At 37.7% G+C, this 17304-nt stretch overlaps 1 protein-coding gene across 1 annotated transcript; it reads left to right on the forward strand.

The window, feature by feature from the left end:
* The first annotated feature begins 836 nt into the window (after positions 1 to 836).
* Positions 837 to 15526, forward strand: eloa (elongin A). The gene is made up of 12 exons (XM_042507101.1): positions 837 to 968; positions 4477 to 4533; positions 5056 to 5168; positions 6120 to 6718; positions 8680 to 9002; positions 9083 to 9194; positions 10734 to 10886; positions 11802 to 11899; positions 12229 to 12409; positions 13178 to 13307; positions 14345 to 14520; positions 14637 to 15526. Exons 1-12 carry the CDS (start codon positions 858 to 860, stop codon positions 14696 to 14698), a joined length of 2115 nt encoding a protein of 704 aa, XP_042363035.1. The 5' UTR covers positions 837 to 857; the 3' UTR covers positions 14699 to 15526.
* Positions 15527 to 17304: the final 1778 nt, after the last annotated feature.

Genomic DNA, 17304 nt, shown 5'->3' on the forward strand with positions numbered 1-17304 from the left:
ATTACTATTAAGTCTACAGTAATATTACAGTTCTTTGACAGAAGATCCTGCGTAAACAGGTTGAACAATAACCAACACTTAATTTAGTATCTTTTTCTTTTCTTTTTTTTTTTTTTAAACTTTATTCAATACAAAAATGTACAGAGCAAGTCAGGGAAAACATAAACAAATACAAAGGACAGATTGATACTGCAAAACAGACAGATACAGAAAAAAAGAAAAAGCAGTAGAGATAGCAATATATTGGAAAATCAAAGGATAAAATTGATTTTTAACAAAAAGGCAACAAAAAGGAGAAACAATCGGGTAAATAAAAAAGGAGCACAAAGGAGCAATGCAGGTGACATATAGCGCAAAGACTTGGATATAAATGAATAGGCTACAGGTTTTCTTTTTTGTTTGTTTTGTTTGGTTTTTGGTTTTCAATTCATTTTTTCCAATGGTTGTTATGACATGAAGTATTTGGCAACATTATTAAAAAGTGCTGTAAAATGGAGAGTACAACCTTTCCACTTAACCGTCTGAATTTTGATATTTAGCCAAAAAATAACAAGATTGTAGCTGAAACTAAACGCTAATTACGCGTTTTCACTGCTGTCAAACTAACAGGTGTCCCTGCGTGCTGCGTCAGCTGTGCTATGACGTAGTTCCGTCTTTTACGTCTGTTCTGTTAATGTACAAACTTCAGAGTTTCTCTGTTTTTATGTAAATTATTTGATTCTTAGTGTGTATATCGATGTTGTTTCTTAGTTACGCACGATGTGGTATTTTTTAAACGTCTTTAAACGACTCGTCCTCGCGGTAGGAGTCACTAAACGAGCGGAACCTCTCGGTTTTTTTCGCGGTTCCGTTTCAGGATGAAGTCGTTTCCGGGCGACAGGGTACCAGCAGTAAACATGGCGGAGGAACTGCTGGAAACAGTGGACAGACTTCAGTCCCGGCTCCTGGAGAATCCGGAGCCCCGAAAGGTAACCTCTGCGTGGGTGGGGACGGGCCGACTCGGTGTTTAGCACCGGCTGTGTCCCGAAATGCGACGGTTTGTCCGCGGGGCTCGAGACGGAGCCGCGGCCACGGCACTTCTCTGGAAGTCGCATCGGTTTTTAAATGCGGCGTTTGAGGGCCTCCGTCCGGCTCCGACATCTGAAAACATTTCACCCAAAACAGCTTTTTACTGTTTTATTTTGATCCGAAATACAGAATACAGCCGATCTGAAACTGCAGCTGTTTTATTTAGGAGTTGTTATATTTATAAATCAGATGGTTTCGTGGTAAACACGAGACTGGAACAAAAATCATGACATATCATGACTGAAATCAATTTTATCATGATTTTGACCTTATCGACACTCTCTGACAAACACATGGGAGGAAGGCAATGAGAATTATCACAAAAAATACCCTAAATTAGCAAGGAATTAGCAAATATATGGAAATATGGAACAGTAGTAAACAAAAAAAGATAAGGAAATTGGAAAAACGAAAGATGAAAGGAAATATCTTGAATAAATGTGCAGAAAAATAAATGTAAATAGCTTTAAATATATAATTACAATTTAGTAATTATTTTTAAAATAATTTGTTGTTTTTCAGAAATATTCTTAATTAGTAAAAAAGAATAATAAAAGGAAAGGGGAATATCATGAATAAGATGCTAAATATATTTTAATGTAATCAGCTTTAAATGTGCAATCAAAAGTGAATATTTATTTTTTTAATGCGTTTTTCTTGCTGTTTCCCTGTTTTTTCTGTCTTTATTTTGTTTACTTATTTACTCACTGACAGTTCATTTTACTTTACAGCTTTTTCTGATTTGTTTCACATGTTTCTTGTTACCTTTTTAGGCAACAAGCATACATAAAAATCAAAAGCATAGAGATGCAAGATATGCAAACAATACAGTTCAGAAAAAGGACATTAAATGTAATTAAAAGCCTGCTAAAACCTATGACAGTTAGAAAATATTAGAAGTTATAATAGAGCGTATGAAGATTAATGAAGGTAATATTTAGTTTAATAAAAGGCAGCAGCAAAGAGAGAAGGCTTCACCCTTGATAAAAAAAAAAAAGTAAAAAAAAACAGAGTTTCAGATTTTTGGGAGTTTGTTCTATGTTACTTCACCACTTTTAGAATACACTCAAAGATAAAAATTAAGAAATGTCATTTCCTTCGCAGTTTTAGTTCAATATTTGGCTTTGTAAACTTTTGCAAGTATTTGAATTTGTGCAGGCTATATCAGTAAATATTTGTGTTTTCTTAACTGTTACTCATAATAAATCCATATTTTATTTATGCATGTGAGAGAAGCTGACTACATATTTTATTTTCATAGAAACATTCTTTCATTGATATCAACCTAAAGGCCTGTAGCTCACTCATCTCCAACAATCATTGATATTGTTATTTATGTTCTTGTTTTTTAAATTATTTAAAACATTTTACACAATCTTCATTATTATTAGTATCATTATTATTATCTTTTTAGTTGAGTCTAATTCACCACTAGATATAACTAAAACTTCATACTGTATTTTTTAAAATATTTTTTAAAGTAGTTTAATATTTTAGAATGATACATGAAATAAATGAATGTAAAAAAAAAAAGACTTCGTTGAGTAGATTTAGATATGATTCTTGGTGCTCACTTTGGGATTTCAATATTTCCGACAGCATTTGAACACAACATGTGGACGTCACGATAATTAAGGGGTTTTAACTTGTTATAACGTACTTCTTTAACGCTTGTTTTTAGCTCATTTTAACACCTGTCTGCTCGGTTTAACAGCCGCTCATAGACACCTTTTGTGTTATTAAAATAGTAAAATTAACCACACTGTAATTTATCCTGTAACGAAACTCCAGAGGCCAGAGTAGCCGTTAGCCTTTTAGCTAACTAACGTTAAAGTCCTGACAGTAAACACCGACCTCAGGCCTCTAATGTCACACTGATTTATTTAATTCACCTTAATGCAGCAGCTGCGCGTCGCTGCACGTGTGTGTGCTCGTTAGATGTTTAAAATTAGAAGCACAGAGATAATAATTTACAGAGTCCGACCGCCCCTTTGTTTACTTTCACTGCTCAAATGTAACCTCCCAAAACAAAGCGGGCAGGATGTTTGTGGTCGGTTTGGTTAACAGACGCTTTAATGGGGTCACTATAAGTTATGATTTTATAATAAATGGTGAAAACTCAGCTGAGCGGGTTTGAGCGCAGCCCGGCCCCGTTAGGCCACGTTACCATTCAGTGTCCGTGACGCAGGGCTGCTACATGCTGCTTTTCCCACCGTGAATCACAGACTCTGCTGTTTATTTTAATTTTTCTGATAATTAAAAGGTCAGAAAGAGATCCTCGATCTCCAGGTGTAATGTCTTTATCAGGGGACTGTTTTATACGACAAAAAATGTGAACAAAAAGAGTGCACATTTAAGATTATTGTCATGTAAAGCATGCTGAAAGGAGAGCTTGAAACTGAAATGTGAATCTGCAGATATGTGAGCATGCTTTAAAATTAAATAATTACCAACCAACTTAAATGTTTGTTTTTAGTAAAGTCATATCAAAGTGCAGCTACAAGTAGACTTATGACACATGCATCCTTCCTTTATTATCATGGTGATTATTTATTTATTTGTTTAGTTGTTTATTCTAACCACAAAAAAACTGCTGTGTCACATCCTCTCCTGTCTTCATATCCAAGTACAAAAAGACAATAAAGAGCATATGATTTATCGCTGTAATATTATGTCAGTATCTTTATATATCTCTATATATCATACTATAGGGTCGTGATACTCGCTTACAGCTAATAGGGTTCAGGGTGGCCAGCCGACTATTACATAAGTGAGTAAATAAATAAATAAAATATCTATTATGTATATATACTGAATTGAATTGGACTTAATTAATTATACTTTATTTAAAACATTAAAAAAATACAAATAAAAAATATGATTTAATAAAAAAAATAACAAATCAATGTTTATGTAAAAAACAAACAATAAGTATTATAGATTTACGTGTCATGTCCGAAAAGGAGTAGGAAGAAGCAAACTGCTTGTCTATTCTCACTCCTGTCCTGTTGTTACCCATCAATACACTGTCAATCTTTTAAACCAGCTCTCCGCTGCTGTCTGTCCGTGCAACTAATCCACTCTGTCCATGCTCTAAATATATACATTTATTTTTTTAATTATACTTTGATTGTATATATGGTGCCAGAGTGCATAAAAAGCACCCAAATAGAGCTTGTTAGTTTAAAAACGTGCCAGAGGAGAGTCCCTAATTATTCATATTAAAACTATTAATGTTTGTTCATTAACTGGCTGCTGGTCATTTTGCAAAAGTGGCCCCGAGGATATTTGATTGAAATGATGATTCATCGCTCATTAATCTTCATTATTAGTCACACTGTTTAGAGCTCTTTTATATTATTGATACTAAAAATGTGTCCAACTGAAGTTTTTCTGTTGTTTTTCCAGCTGCTTAAGACTTTCAAAAGACTGGGGGAACTTCCAATGACTGTGGACATACTGGTGGTAAGGATCCCCTTTGATTTCCAAAGTTAAACGTCCGCCATGAAAAAGTTACGCTGCAGTGGTGAAACAGTTTTAAGCTGCCAAGATCGGTAGAAAATCTGTTTCAGATTTTGAGCTCTTTTAGCAAAACATTTCGTTTTTCACTGCTCCAGTGAAAAAGCAACATAAGACAGTGGTTGAACTCTGAGAAAAGCTTTTCTTGGGAACAAAAATGTTTTGCCGAGTCAGCTTTTTCTGTCTGTCAGCAGCGATTTATAGCCATTATCAGCACAGCCTCGACATGTTTCTGACCAATCAGATCACTCGGCTGAAGCTGCCGAAGATACAACAGCTGTAAAAGTCAAATCACATGCAAAATATACCGATACTCTTTTTAAGTGATATACATAAAATAAGACTTTTAGGTTTGAAATACACATTTAAACAAGATTTTATTCATTTTGTTATGTGTGGAGGACTTGGATGGAAGAAGAAAAAACGATCGGTGTCCTTGTTTTCACTTTGTTTTGCTCTGTCTCGTAGGAAACTGGAGTTGGGAAGACTGTGAACTCTTTTAGGAAACACAAACTTGCTGGTGAGGTGGCAAAAGGCCTCGTAGCTAAATGGAAGAAACTGGTTCCTCAGTCTGCAGACAGGTACGTCTGCACACCTGTGCCCCGGCGTGAAACAGCTCCGTGCTTCAGCTCTCATCTGTGCCGGTGCACTGTTTGTCTTTGTGTCTGCAGTGTACAACAGAGGTGCAATGTCCACTTGTAAACCCTAAATTACAGATTAACTGGGGTCCAGGTTGTTCTCTCGCCCAGTCTCTTTCACGAGCCCAGTGTGGCTCTGCATTTTAACAAATTAAGTCCAGTCTTAGAGGCCTAGTTATCATGCAGTTCATTTTTATAGAAGTTTTTTAGATGTAAAAAAACGTGTTGAAGGCTACCTGCTGGAGATAATGTAAGTTAGCTGCTTAGAAAACGCATACAAATATAAATGTGAAAACTTTTGTCAGTACGGACGTGCTACTCACATTGTTAGTTTGGTAAGATTCTTAAAAATTCTTAAAATAAAAACAGTATTATCAGCATAGTAAACAAGAGAGAAGCCAAAAAAAGAGACTGGTAGACGTGGACGACTTTTTTTAAAAAACAAAGGAAATATAACCAGTGAAATATATTCATAATTATCACAATTAGTCTTAGAATTAAAAAAAAATTCAGATCATTCTCGCTTTTTTTGGTCAAATTTTCAGGTAATGTTGAATTACACTTTTCACTGTATTTTTTGTTGACTTTTGGGGTCATTTCTTTTGTTGCTCATTACCTTTTCCTGTGTGTTTTTTTTTTTTTTAAGATTATTTTTTGGGGTTTTTGCCTTTTATTAGAGATAGATCCTCTTAATGTTACTGTTTCCTTCTAGTCTTTTTTTTTTTTTACCACCTGTCTACTGTCTCTTCAAAATAAGAGCTCTTCCATGTTAACAGGAAATAAATAAAAGCAACATAAGTTCAGAGTTGTTGTGGCTGGTGCATCAGGTTTATTTTGAAGTGCTTCAGTTGAGTCGGACAGTTTTGTGACTCTGTGTGTGTGTTTCTCCCTCAGACCCACCAACAGCCACGTCAAAGAGGCACCGCGGCCACACACACACTCTCGGGCCCCGGAGTCAGGCGGTGGAGGAGGAGGACACAGACGCACCCGGGAACCCTCCCCTGAGGAGGAGCCCTCCTACATGGAAGAGGAGGAGGAGGAGGAGGAGGAGGAGGAGAGAGGCTATAACACGAACTACTCGCCCTCACCTCCTCAACACGAGCAGTACAGCCCTCCACAGCGAGGAGGCTACCAGTCGGACGAGTACGAGAGCCCAGAACCTGAACCTGAGCCGAGTCCTCCTCCTCCTCCTCCTCCTCGCAAAGAGGTCCGCCACTCCAAACCAAACAAAGAGCCCAACAAGAACCACCACCACGGTTCCCATGGTGACAAAAACAGGGACAGAGACGAGGAGCGGCGGCAACGCCATGCACAGATGAGCAGCGATCGAGGAGGAGGAGGAGGAGGAGGAGGAGGAGGAGGAGGTGAGGCGAAGAAACGCAGCGCAGACAGAGAGAGGCAGCAGAGTCCAGTACAGAAGTCTGCAAAGCACAGCAAAAAGTCCTCCACACATGAGAGTAAGAGGGAGGAGAAAAAGAGAGGAGGAGACGAGGGTGAGTGCGTTTGTGTTCACTTTGTGTTTGTCGAAGACTCTCTGTCACACCAGAGACTCCTCGGAGACATCAGCAGTCATTGTCCTGTTTTTTCGTGGCGTGGACGAATTATGAGACAGTACAGATGTAGTGGCGTTTCTAATGAAGCCAGAACAGAAACTTCAGTCTGACCAAATGACGGGAGATGTAATCCAGTTTACTAAAAAACGATTAAATTACACTCAGTCACTCGTTGCGCTCCCGTGCCTCATGCAGCTTTCTGCTCAAACACACTGCAGTTCAACATGCATTTATTTTTATCCTTAAACATTTTCATCCTTTTAAAGTTATACAGACATAACTATGTTCTATGCAATGTCTGAAAATTATTTTTTTATACATTTTAAATGAACTTATTCTCATATTTTGGCTCATACAATAGACGTTGATTTCTGTTGATTGCAAAGTTTGTAAATAATAAGACTGGATTCATTTGCAGTATATGTCAGAAAACAGCGTCAGTTAGGAGGTTTTTCAACATCAAATAGACAAGTGAAAATTTAAAGAAAAACAACTCCCTGAGGTTCTACAAAATAAAAGTTCCTCCCATGCTGACACTTTTTATGCACTTTTTAATTAATTATTTGATCTGCAATCATGAAACTGAAACACTGATACAGTTTATTGACAAAATGCCAAATATCGGCCTCGAACATCAGCCAGGCAGATAATCTGTCGACCTTTAGTTTGTTTTCACTTTGTCATTCACCATAAAAGTGAGTCCAATCTGTCCAACGATTCTGATCACAGCTTTCACTTCCTCCACCGATCTCTCCTCAGCTGTATTTGACATAAAATTCAGTTTTTCTAACAGCCAAAATATTTTCAGACGGAGGTCCCTGCAGCAAAATCTTATCAAATTTTGGTTTGTGATCTAATGTGTGTCAATTAAGAGGTCCTTGACGTAAAGAAGGTCGATAACCTCTGTTACAGACAGCTTATATGAACTCTTTGCATTTATTTTGATGCTCCAGAGCAGCACTTTCAAACATAAAGCTGACAGTACGATTGCATTTCATAAACCTTAGGAGCCGAATCAATGATAATGTGTTCATGCAATGATTAAACGTGCAGTTCTGTGCACCAGAAAACATGTTTCTGTGTCATAAGCCGACAAACTGTGGCCGCAGCAGAGGAACATCCTGTACCGGCTAATTGAGATAAAATCTGTATATTAAGTGACTCTGCTGACAGCAAATGACAACCGTGAGTGATTGCTTTGACCTTAGAGAGGCGAACACTTCAACAAGAGATGTTTTACCACGGTGCGTTTATATGAATTATAGTAAAGTAACAGATTACCCTCTGCTGTCTGTGTGGGAAAGAAAACATTTTTGGGGTTTTTTTCGAGATTGTAGAGAGATTGGCATTTTAAACCCCGGCTATGGGCAAAATACTGAACCCCAAATTGCTGTAAATTATTTTTTTTTTTTTGTTGTTGTTATTATTATTTTAACCCATAATTACACAATTAGTCTTATAAAACAACTCTCCGCACAAGTGTCTACCTGCACATCTAAACCACTGTTTATGCTTTACCCCCAAAAAAAGAAATCCAGTGACAACAGTAACATTATTAGCGTGCTGCACATTCCCCTCACTCATATATGTATCTCGCAGAAATTTGATTTTTGTGCATCTTTTCAAACTGATATTTTTACATTATTTGGTTTCTAACTGTAGTTTATTCCACATAGGCACACTACAAAAAGCTCCAAATATTTATACTTTTGATGGCCTTTTTCACTTTTTTATGACATTTTATGTCCAAATAATCAGTTAAGTTAATGAGAATGTGTTTGGCAGCCGGCAAACATTTTAAAAGGTTTTACCACCTTCTTCTAGATGTCAGTCAATGTGGACTTGGCTGGGGATTTCCCATGATTCACTGCATGGTCTAACTTTTCCATTTGTGTTTCCAGGGCGACCACGGGCACCGAAGGACTCTCCACCCAAAGAGGAGGAGGAGGACTACGAGACTCACACCATGTCCTTTGAGTCTTTCCTCACATATGACGCCCCGACGCCTGTCAAGAAGAAGAAGAAGCCATCATCATCGTCATCCTCGTCACACAGTCGACCCTCTCACTCCTCCTCCACGTCGTCCTCCCATCGTTCACGCACCCCTCCGCCCGCACCCTCCTCATCCTCCTCTTCCTCCAAGAGCAGCAAGGCTAACGGCACGCAGAGCACCAAGAGGTCACATTCAGGCTCCAGCTCGGCAGCACCGGAGAAACGCAAGAAGGTGAGAACAGCAGCGGCGACAAAAAGAGGAGTTTTTATCACATCCTGTCTGTTAATGTTAATGTTTTATGTCGTTTTCAGGTAGTCGACGCTGTTCCGACTCTCCCCGAAATCCCTCTGCCAGCAATTCAGCCGAATTACAGACCTCTGCCCTCCATCGACGTCACACCGCTGTCCCCTCAGAGACGGAAAGGTAGCGTCCTCATCTTAAAGTTTCATGTCTTTTTTTATGAAACATCATAGTTCCTTCCTCTAAACCGTGATAAACCATCATTTCACAGCTTCAAGAACTGATATTATGTCCAACATAATATTCATATCACGCATTTCTAATATTTCATGGAGGAATTTTCACTTCTGGTCAAGATTTCCTTCACTGTGTCCTGTATTTTCTTGCTGACGTTGCTTCAGTCCGAAGAATTTCTGTTCAGAGTTGTGAGTAACGTGCAGGGCGTTGTGTTTCAGTTTCAGGGTTACAATAAACTTTCTACTGTGACCTGATTTCTTAAACATCACATGAACAAGAAACTCGGTAACTGGTGCAAAGGGATTACAGAAGCCAAATATCCCTGGCTACATTTCACCGATACCTTGGCCATTTATATGTGTAATCAGGTTTCCTGCAAGTATACACATGTAAGACAAAGAATTAATAAAAATACGTATAATAAAGTTTTATTTATAGCACATATCATACATGGCATGCAGCTCAAAGTGCTTCAAAGAGAGATAAAGAGAGATACATGAAGGCATAACGAAGAAAATGGCAAGAAAGTTTACAAATGATAATAATCAGAAGGTAAGATAAAAAACACAAAAACGCAATAACACTAACAGATTCAAAATGCACGAAGTCGCACCGGTTGTCATTTTTGGCCACGTGCACGCAGCTCTGCTTCACAGGCACTCCCAGCGGTTTTTCAAGAAACGTTTCCAAGGCGTTTTTGGAGCAGGTCACGCCTGGAGTGATGCTTCTGTGGTACATAACTCAACCTGCATACTACAAGATGTAATATAAGCAGTAATGAAAATGAAAACGCATCTTTAGCTTAGTCTACTATTATACACCAGTCAAAATATACAGAAACTGTCGTAAAAACGTGAATGTGATATATTATATATTTAATATGTGATTAAGTGGCTTTTACAAAAACTTTTCTCCCACCATTACTGATACCAGTGTTTCCAGTTCGAGAAAGGGTGAGCCCCAAAATCACTAAATCCATTCCTGAAAAACACACTCAGTTTGTGGCTACTTGGGTCAAAAACAACAGTGAATTACACTTACAAATTATGAAAACTTTATTGTCCACAAATGTGAGAATTTGCCTTCAGTTTCACCGTAAAATTCATAAAAGACTTGACCTAAAAACATTAAATAAAAAACGTCAACAAAATGTCTCAGCAGAGATATTAATTTCCAGATCAGCGCATTAGTTGATTCACTTTGTTCGTGACGCACAATGACTCACTCAGTTGCTAAATTGTGCAGTTTAAATAATAACCCGCCTTTCCTGGAGGCTTCTGGCTCACTCAGACGCAGCTGAACAGAATTTTGTTGTCAAATATCGGATTGTAGCCTTGACATGTTGAAACGGGTGCATTTTTATTTTGCATTTGTACCAGTTGTAATCTAGTTTTTCTTGTTTTTTTTTTTCTTTCTTGTCAGTGTCACCATATCTGAGTTCATCCTGCCCTGCTGTGTGTCACACTCTCTGACTTACACTTTCAGTTCCCGTCTGCAACGACGAGGAGGACGCCGGGTTCACAGGGAAGAGATTCAACTCTAAGATGGTGGTCTACTCGGGATCAAAGACGGCCTACTTGCCCAGGATGATGACTCTGTACGAGCAGTGCATCCGTGTGCTGCAGAACAACATCGACTGTGAGTGGAGCTGCTCGATCTTCTCTTATCATCACATTAGCAGCCACGAAAATCAAAAACAGTCACTGAGTCTTCCAGCAGGTGGCACTATAACGGTGTTGACACAAACATGTAGAATAAGCTCAACAATGTATTTACAGTGATGTTTTATTATACATTAACCCCTTAAAACCTGGATTGATAACATTTTTCTTGTGCTGCCGCTCACAGGCTATTTGAGTCTTTGAAAGCAAGTTGGTTTGATTTTTTTCAAAAACATGGGGAAAAAAAGCAATGACCAACTAGGCAAGAAATGTCCCAGAAATAGCAAAATAAAATAGGTAAAAAATGATGAGAAAATGACTTCTTTTTTTTTTTTAATAGGAAGATTATTAGAAAATTCCCCCTAAAAAAATAGGGGAAAAGTTCCCCAAAAATATTCTAAATTATAATAATTTTGTATTTAAAATTATGTTAGAGGAAAAAATATATAATGAAAAACATAAAAAGAAATACTTTTTTTAAAACATTTTTTGTCAGCACTTTTATGATGGTAATTTTCATGTTTCGTTACTTTTTTGGTTTGTCAATTTTCAAGGGGTTTCTTTTTTTTTTTTTTTTTAACAATTTTTTTGCTAATTTTTGAACCATGTCTTGAGCTGCTTGTCGCCTTCTCCTTGTGTTTTTGAAGGAAATCAAAACAGTTTGCTCTGTTGTTGTTTCAGAGGGTTAAATACACGTGACAGAAGTGCTGGCTCACCACCAAGCACAGAAGACAAAAAGGAAGCCTTTACGATCACCAGACCAATATTTGAGAGTCAATATGTACTCCTCTGCAGTCGCTTCCCTCTCCACCCGTCTGTTGTCTTAAGGTGGTTAAAACAAACAAACACAAGCGCTCAGGTGTGACTGTCCGATGCCTCTGTGCTCTTTCAGCCATCGCCGAGGTGGGAGGAGTCCCGTTTGAGATCCTGGAGCCGGTGCTGGAGCGATGCACGCCAGAGCAGCTGTTTCGCATCGAGCAGAGCAACCAGGTAACACACACACACACACACACACACACATTGGACTATACTTGTGAGGACTGAAAGATCAATAAAAGAAAAGATAAAAAGCATGTATCTCGCCCAAGTCCCCAGCAGCCACAGACTGCTGAGATTTAACAATGGAGGTTTTTATCTACAATAAAAATGTATTTACGTTTATTTATTTACAGTCTTATAATAGATTAAATAAAAGCCAAAAATAACATATAAGCACAACATAACCAAAGAAAGCAAAGCAATAATTTATCTCCCTAATGACAAAAAAACCCAAAACAAAACGAGCACAGTGTATTTGATTTTATTCCCTCTCGTTTCAGTGGTTCACGGAGGAATCTGACGAGCTGTGGATGCGTCACTGTCAGCGGGACTTTAAACGCGAGACTCCTCAGGAGTACGAGTCGTGGAGGGAGATGTACCTGAGGCTGCACGACGAGCGCGAGGAGCGGCTGAGGCTGCTCACCCAGAACATCTCCTCCGCTCACGCCAACAAGCCGAAAGGTAGGAGTCACTTTTGTGTTATGTTAACCCTTTAAAACCTGGAGTGACGTCACGTCTCTTGTGCTGCTTTCAGACGCCGTTCACAAGTGTTTAAAAATTTAACCTTTAGCAAATCGGCGACTTCCTTTCAAAAACAAAGCAAAAAAGACAATAAGCAACTTTGTCAGAAATGTTCCACAAATTTCAAGAAATAATTAGATTTAGGGAAAACTATATTTATAACTAATTATCATAATTACATGTTTTAAATCATGTTACAGAATTGTAATAATTTTAAGCACATTTGTCGGTCATTTCCTTTTTTATTTATTTATTTATTTCCTTTTTATTTTATTTATTTTTTTACTTATTTCTTGCTAATTTTAGGGTCATTTCTTCTTTTTTTGCTCATTGCCTTCTTCAGGTCAGTTTGCCCATGTTTCAAAGGATTAATGAGCAGTAGAAAACGACAAAAATGGTTTAATTTCTTTAATTTCTATAAAAGTGTCATCAATTGATGTTGAAGTTTAATTATTAAAGGAACCGTTCTCCCAAAAATAAACAATACATATTTTCACGAGTGCCATCTAGTTTTATTATTTTGGATAGACGGCAAACATCTCTAGGACTGAAATCTCCAACACGGCAACTCACACTAAAACAATTTAAATCGATGAATAGCACTACAGGTGAGAGGAAAACTATGCATCGTTCATTTTGGGGTGAAGCGTTTATTCCAGGTTTTAGAGGGTTAGTTACTTAGTGTGAGTGTTGTTTTTGTCCCGGCAGGGCGTCAGGTGAAGATGGCGTTTGTGAATTCTGTCGCCAAGCCGCCACGTGACGTTCGCCGCCGTCAGGAGAAGTTCGGTACCATCAGCGGTTCGTCAGCCGCCTCCACCGCAGCTGCAGCTCCCATCAAGTCAGTATCCCATCCGGCGACATATTTGATATTCGAGGTTTATGACGTGAATTTGCTGCTGAAGTGACTCTGTTGAGAAACATGGAGGATTTATATATTTAGGAATTCCCTTTTTTTCCAAGGCTGGATTTACAGTTTATCAGGGGAGTTGATCTGTTTTTCCACTCCCCTCCTTATTATGTCACAGATCTGGATGAAATATTTGGTGATTATGCTAATTTAAATGTTTTTATGGATGTCCTACTGTCCTATTTAGTGGACTTGCCTGCTGTGTACATACAAATCTACGTTTTTAAAATTAAACGTGCATATTTCTGTAATTTAAATTAGATACATTTTTTGTTTACTGTAATTTCACCAGTAATGGTGACACACGTGGATTCAAGAAATCCACTTACTGTGAACTAGTGATGCTCACTGTGGACAAAATATTCTGCATGTCCATATTTAAAACTTTAAAAGGATACTATGCAGATTTTTGTATCATTTTAATTCTGCTAGGTTTTCTGCCCTTTTGAGCAACAGCAAATGCCCCGGCCCCCTTTTTCTGTGTTTTATCCATCATGTTGCAATTTCAAAATTATTTTCATCTTTTTTACTTTTTAAGGACAGTATTTTTAAACATATATAATCTAATTAATCAGCCTTTAAACCAAAAAATAGTTTCCTCAAAGTCATTTTGGAATCAAGTGCTCGGTTAGTAGATTAATCGATTTGTCGATCAGCAGAAAGTTATTTGATTATTATCAAATCATCCATTTAAAGAAAGAAAAGAGAAAAAAAGATGCAGTTTTCCAAGAAAAAAAAAATCTTTGTTTACAGCTTTTTAAATGTGCGAATTAACTGATTTTCTATAGTTTATAGACTACATGACAATTCAGTTAATAGGAAAAAAATAAAACTAATTATTAGTTGCAACTTCGATACATATTTAAAATGAAGTTCATCGTGTATTTTCTGCACTTCTTGGTGTTTGCATCATTTCACTTTACATTCAGCACCGTCACAGATTTATTTTCTCTTCTTCTATCTTTCAGAATAAGACCAGCTAGCACAGATTACTCTGGCGAATCAAGCCGCTCCTCTTCCTCCCAAAATAACCCATCTACCAGCTTGTCTCGTTCCTCAGCAGGAGGAGGAGGAGGAGGCGGAGGAGGAGGACCAGGAGGAGGAGGACCAGGACCTGTCGCTCGGGACAAGCCTCAGGTCAAAAGTAAGTGTGTGTGTGTGTGTGTGTTGACTCGCTTCAGTTAACGATCATGAAAAAAGCCAGTTGTGTTGAAATTCTTTAAAATCTCACAAACGATTTTGTGGTTCCTCCTCTCGCAGAAATCGCCCCCATGATGGCCAAAACTATCAAAGCTTTCAAGAACAGATTCTCCCGCCGATAGTGTGAAAGAGACTGAATGTACTTTATCAATTCCAACTGTGTTTTTAATTTAAGTTTAGCAGAAACTGTACCGGAGACCCCGTCGTCCCTGCACACACACACACACACACACACACACACACACACACACACACACACACACACACACACACACACACACACACACACACACACACACACACAAAAACCATCATCTCGACCCACCAAACATATCATATGAACTTTTAAGTAGAAAAGGTTAATTTAAGAAGTATATGTATTTAAGCAGTGGCATCGGTTTTTTGGGGATCTTTAACTGAGTATTTAACTCTTAAGTGACGGTCAGTGAGTGTGACGACGTCTGTCTTAAGAAAATAAGTCATCAGTTTTTTTACAAGGACATCACACAGTCTGTTACTTTTTCTCGTTTTCTAGCTCACATTTTAAAAGGAACAGCTCGACCTCGAAGGAAATGCGCCTGTTTGTTTTCTTACCGAGAGCTAAAAAAACAAGATTGATGCCGCTCGCGTGCCTGAACGCTAAATACGAAACTAAGCTTAGCACGAAGACTGGAAACAGCCTGGCTCTGTCCAAAATAACACTCTCTAAAGTGTAAACCTCTAAGGCTACTTAACATACAGTTAACATAATTGAGCTCTCTATTAATTTTGGTATATTTAACCCTTTGAAACCTTGAGCGACAGCGCTTTTTTGTGCTGTTTTCAGACGCCTTTCACAAGTATTTAAGCATTTGGAGCTATGAGCACATTGGTGGGATTTCTTTTAAAAACATAGAGAAGAAAGAGCAACTTGGTAAGAAATGTTCCACAATTTGCAAGAAATTTGTAGATTTTTAAATGTATTCTTAAAAAAAAAACAAACAAAAAAAATTCTGGCGGAAAATGTCTAGGGATAAAAGAGAAAAAGCAAGGGAAAAACTATATTTATTTCTAATTATCATAACACCTATTTAAAATCATGTTATGAAATTATTATAATTTTAAGCACATTTTCCATGCAATTTTCTTTTTAAAAAATATTTTATTTTTATTTTATCTTGTGCTTTTTACTGATTTCTTGCTAAGTTTTGGGTAATATCTTCTCTGGTTGCTCATTTCCATCTTTTCATGTTTTTGAAACCAATCAAGCAAATTTCCTTAGGTGTCAAAGGGTTAAACTGTACAAAAACAATGTCCAAAACCACGTGTAAAAACAAATTGTAGTATTACTCTGGCTTTGTGCAAAGCTATGTCTTGACGAGGACCAGATGTAGACTTGAAGAAGTATTCTAGCATGTGCAAAACGCTGACTTGTCACTTTTACACAAGAAACTACACGCACATATTCAACAAATGAGACAAAACACGTTAATGAATGAGCCCAAGATGTGCTGGAAATGTCTTTTGTGATATTTAAAGGAATAGTTTAAATTTTTTAAAGTGGGGTCATATGGTGTGCTTACCTATCGTCAGTGTTTTACGTACACAGTATTTATGAGTCGGCACACACACAGTTTGAAAGTGAAGCAATGTGCCGCTGTGGACGGGTCAGCAACAAAACTTAAGCCGCCAGAAGAAAGCCGCACCTAAAAACAAAAGTTTAAGTGTATGCAATATTTAACAGAGCCGTGCTAGCTGTTTCCCTCCGTTTCCAGTCTTTATGCTAAGCTAAGTTAGCGGCTGTTGGCTGTAGCTTCATATTAGCACACAGATGTGAGAGTGGTGTCAGTCTCTCAGCAAGAAAGCAAATAAAAAGAAAAAGTATTTCTTATTAATTAAACATCAAGCTTTTCCTTCATGGGGCAGAGAAAATACCAATTATTTTAATTTAAAGAATAGTTCTTTTTTACTTTTCACAACGATCAAATGATACACTACTAGCGGAAAACCTTCACACGCCATTTTTTTTTTAACTTAACGGCATGCATGGTGCACGTCAGCCGACGCATCAACTGGCTGGTTAAAGACTCTGCTTTTTAAAAAAAACAAACATATTTAACATTTTTTTTAATGTGTAGGGCTAAAATGATATCAGTGAACTACACAAACACACATAGTAGACTTGTTTTAACCCTCCTGTGGCTTCAGATCATGTTTTCCTGCTGTCGAATGTGTGTGTGTCCCTGTTTATATCTGCTTCACTGTGACAAATAGCTTGAGTGAGTGCTGAAGAGACTGCGGGAAGAGAACAACAAGGAAACACAACAATAAGGAAGGAAAGTTAATAGGACGTCAGCAGCTTCAGTCGACAACAATGATGAGATGTATTTATTTTCAACACTGGGACCTGGCACCCCACAACATGGGCCCGAAAGGAAGTAGATTAAAAATTGTAATTTTATTAGATTTTAATAAATGTTATACGGTCATTTTTATTAAAATTGACTTTTTGCCCTTAAGGACTGTAAGTAGATTTTGTGTGTGTGTGTGTGTGTGTGTGGTAGTGTTTTATCAAGTAACACAAGCATCTTCTGTATTTTCTATGAAACATTTTCTCTCTAAATGGCAGGATAAAATTTAAAAATTCTGCAGAAAAGCAGGTACAGTAAATAAAAAGCTCACTCTAGATTGTCCTGTCTGCCTTAGTTATTAGTATATATTTTACATGATATGTCATCCTTAGGACTTT

The sequence above is a fragment of the Plectropomus leopardus genome, chromosome 18, assembly GCF_008729295.1.
Source record: "Plectropomus leopardus isolate mb chromosome 18, YSFRI_Pleo_2.0, whole genome shotgun sequence".
NCBI classification, from domain to species: Eukaryota; Metazoa; Chordata; class Actinopteri; order Perciformes; family Serranidae; genus Plectropomus; species Plectropomus leopardus.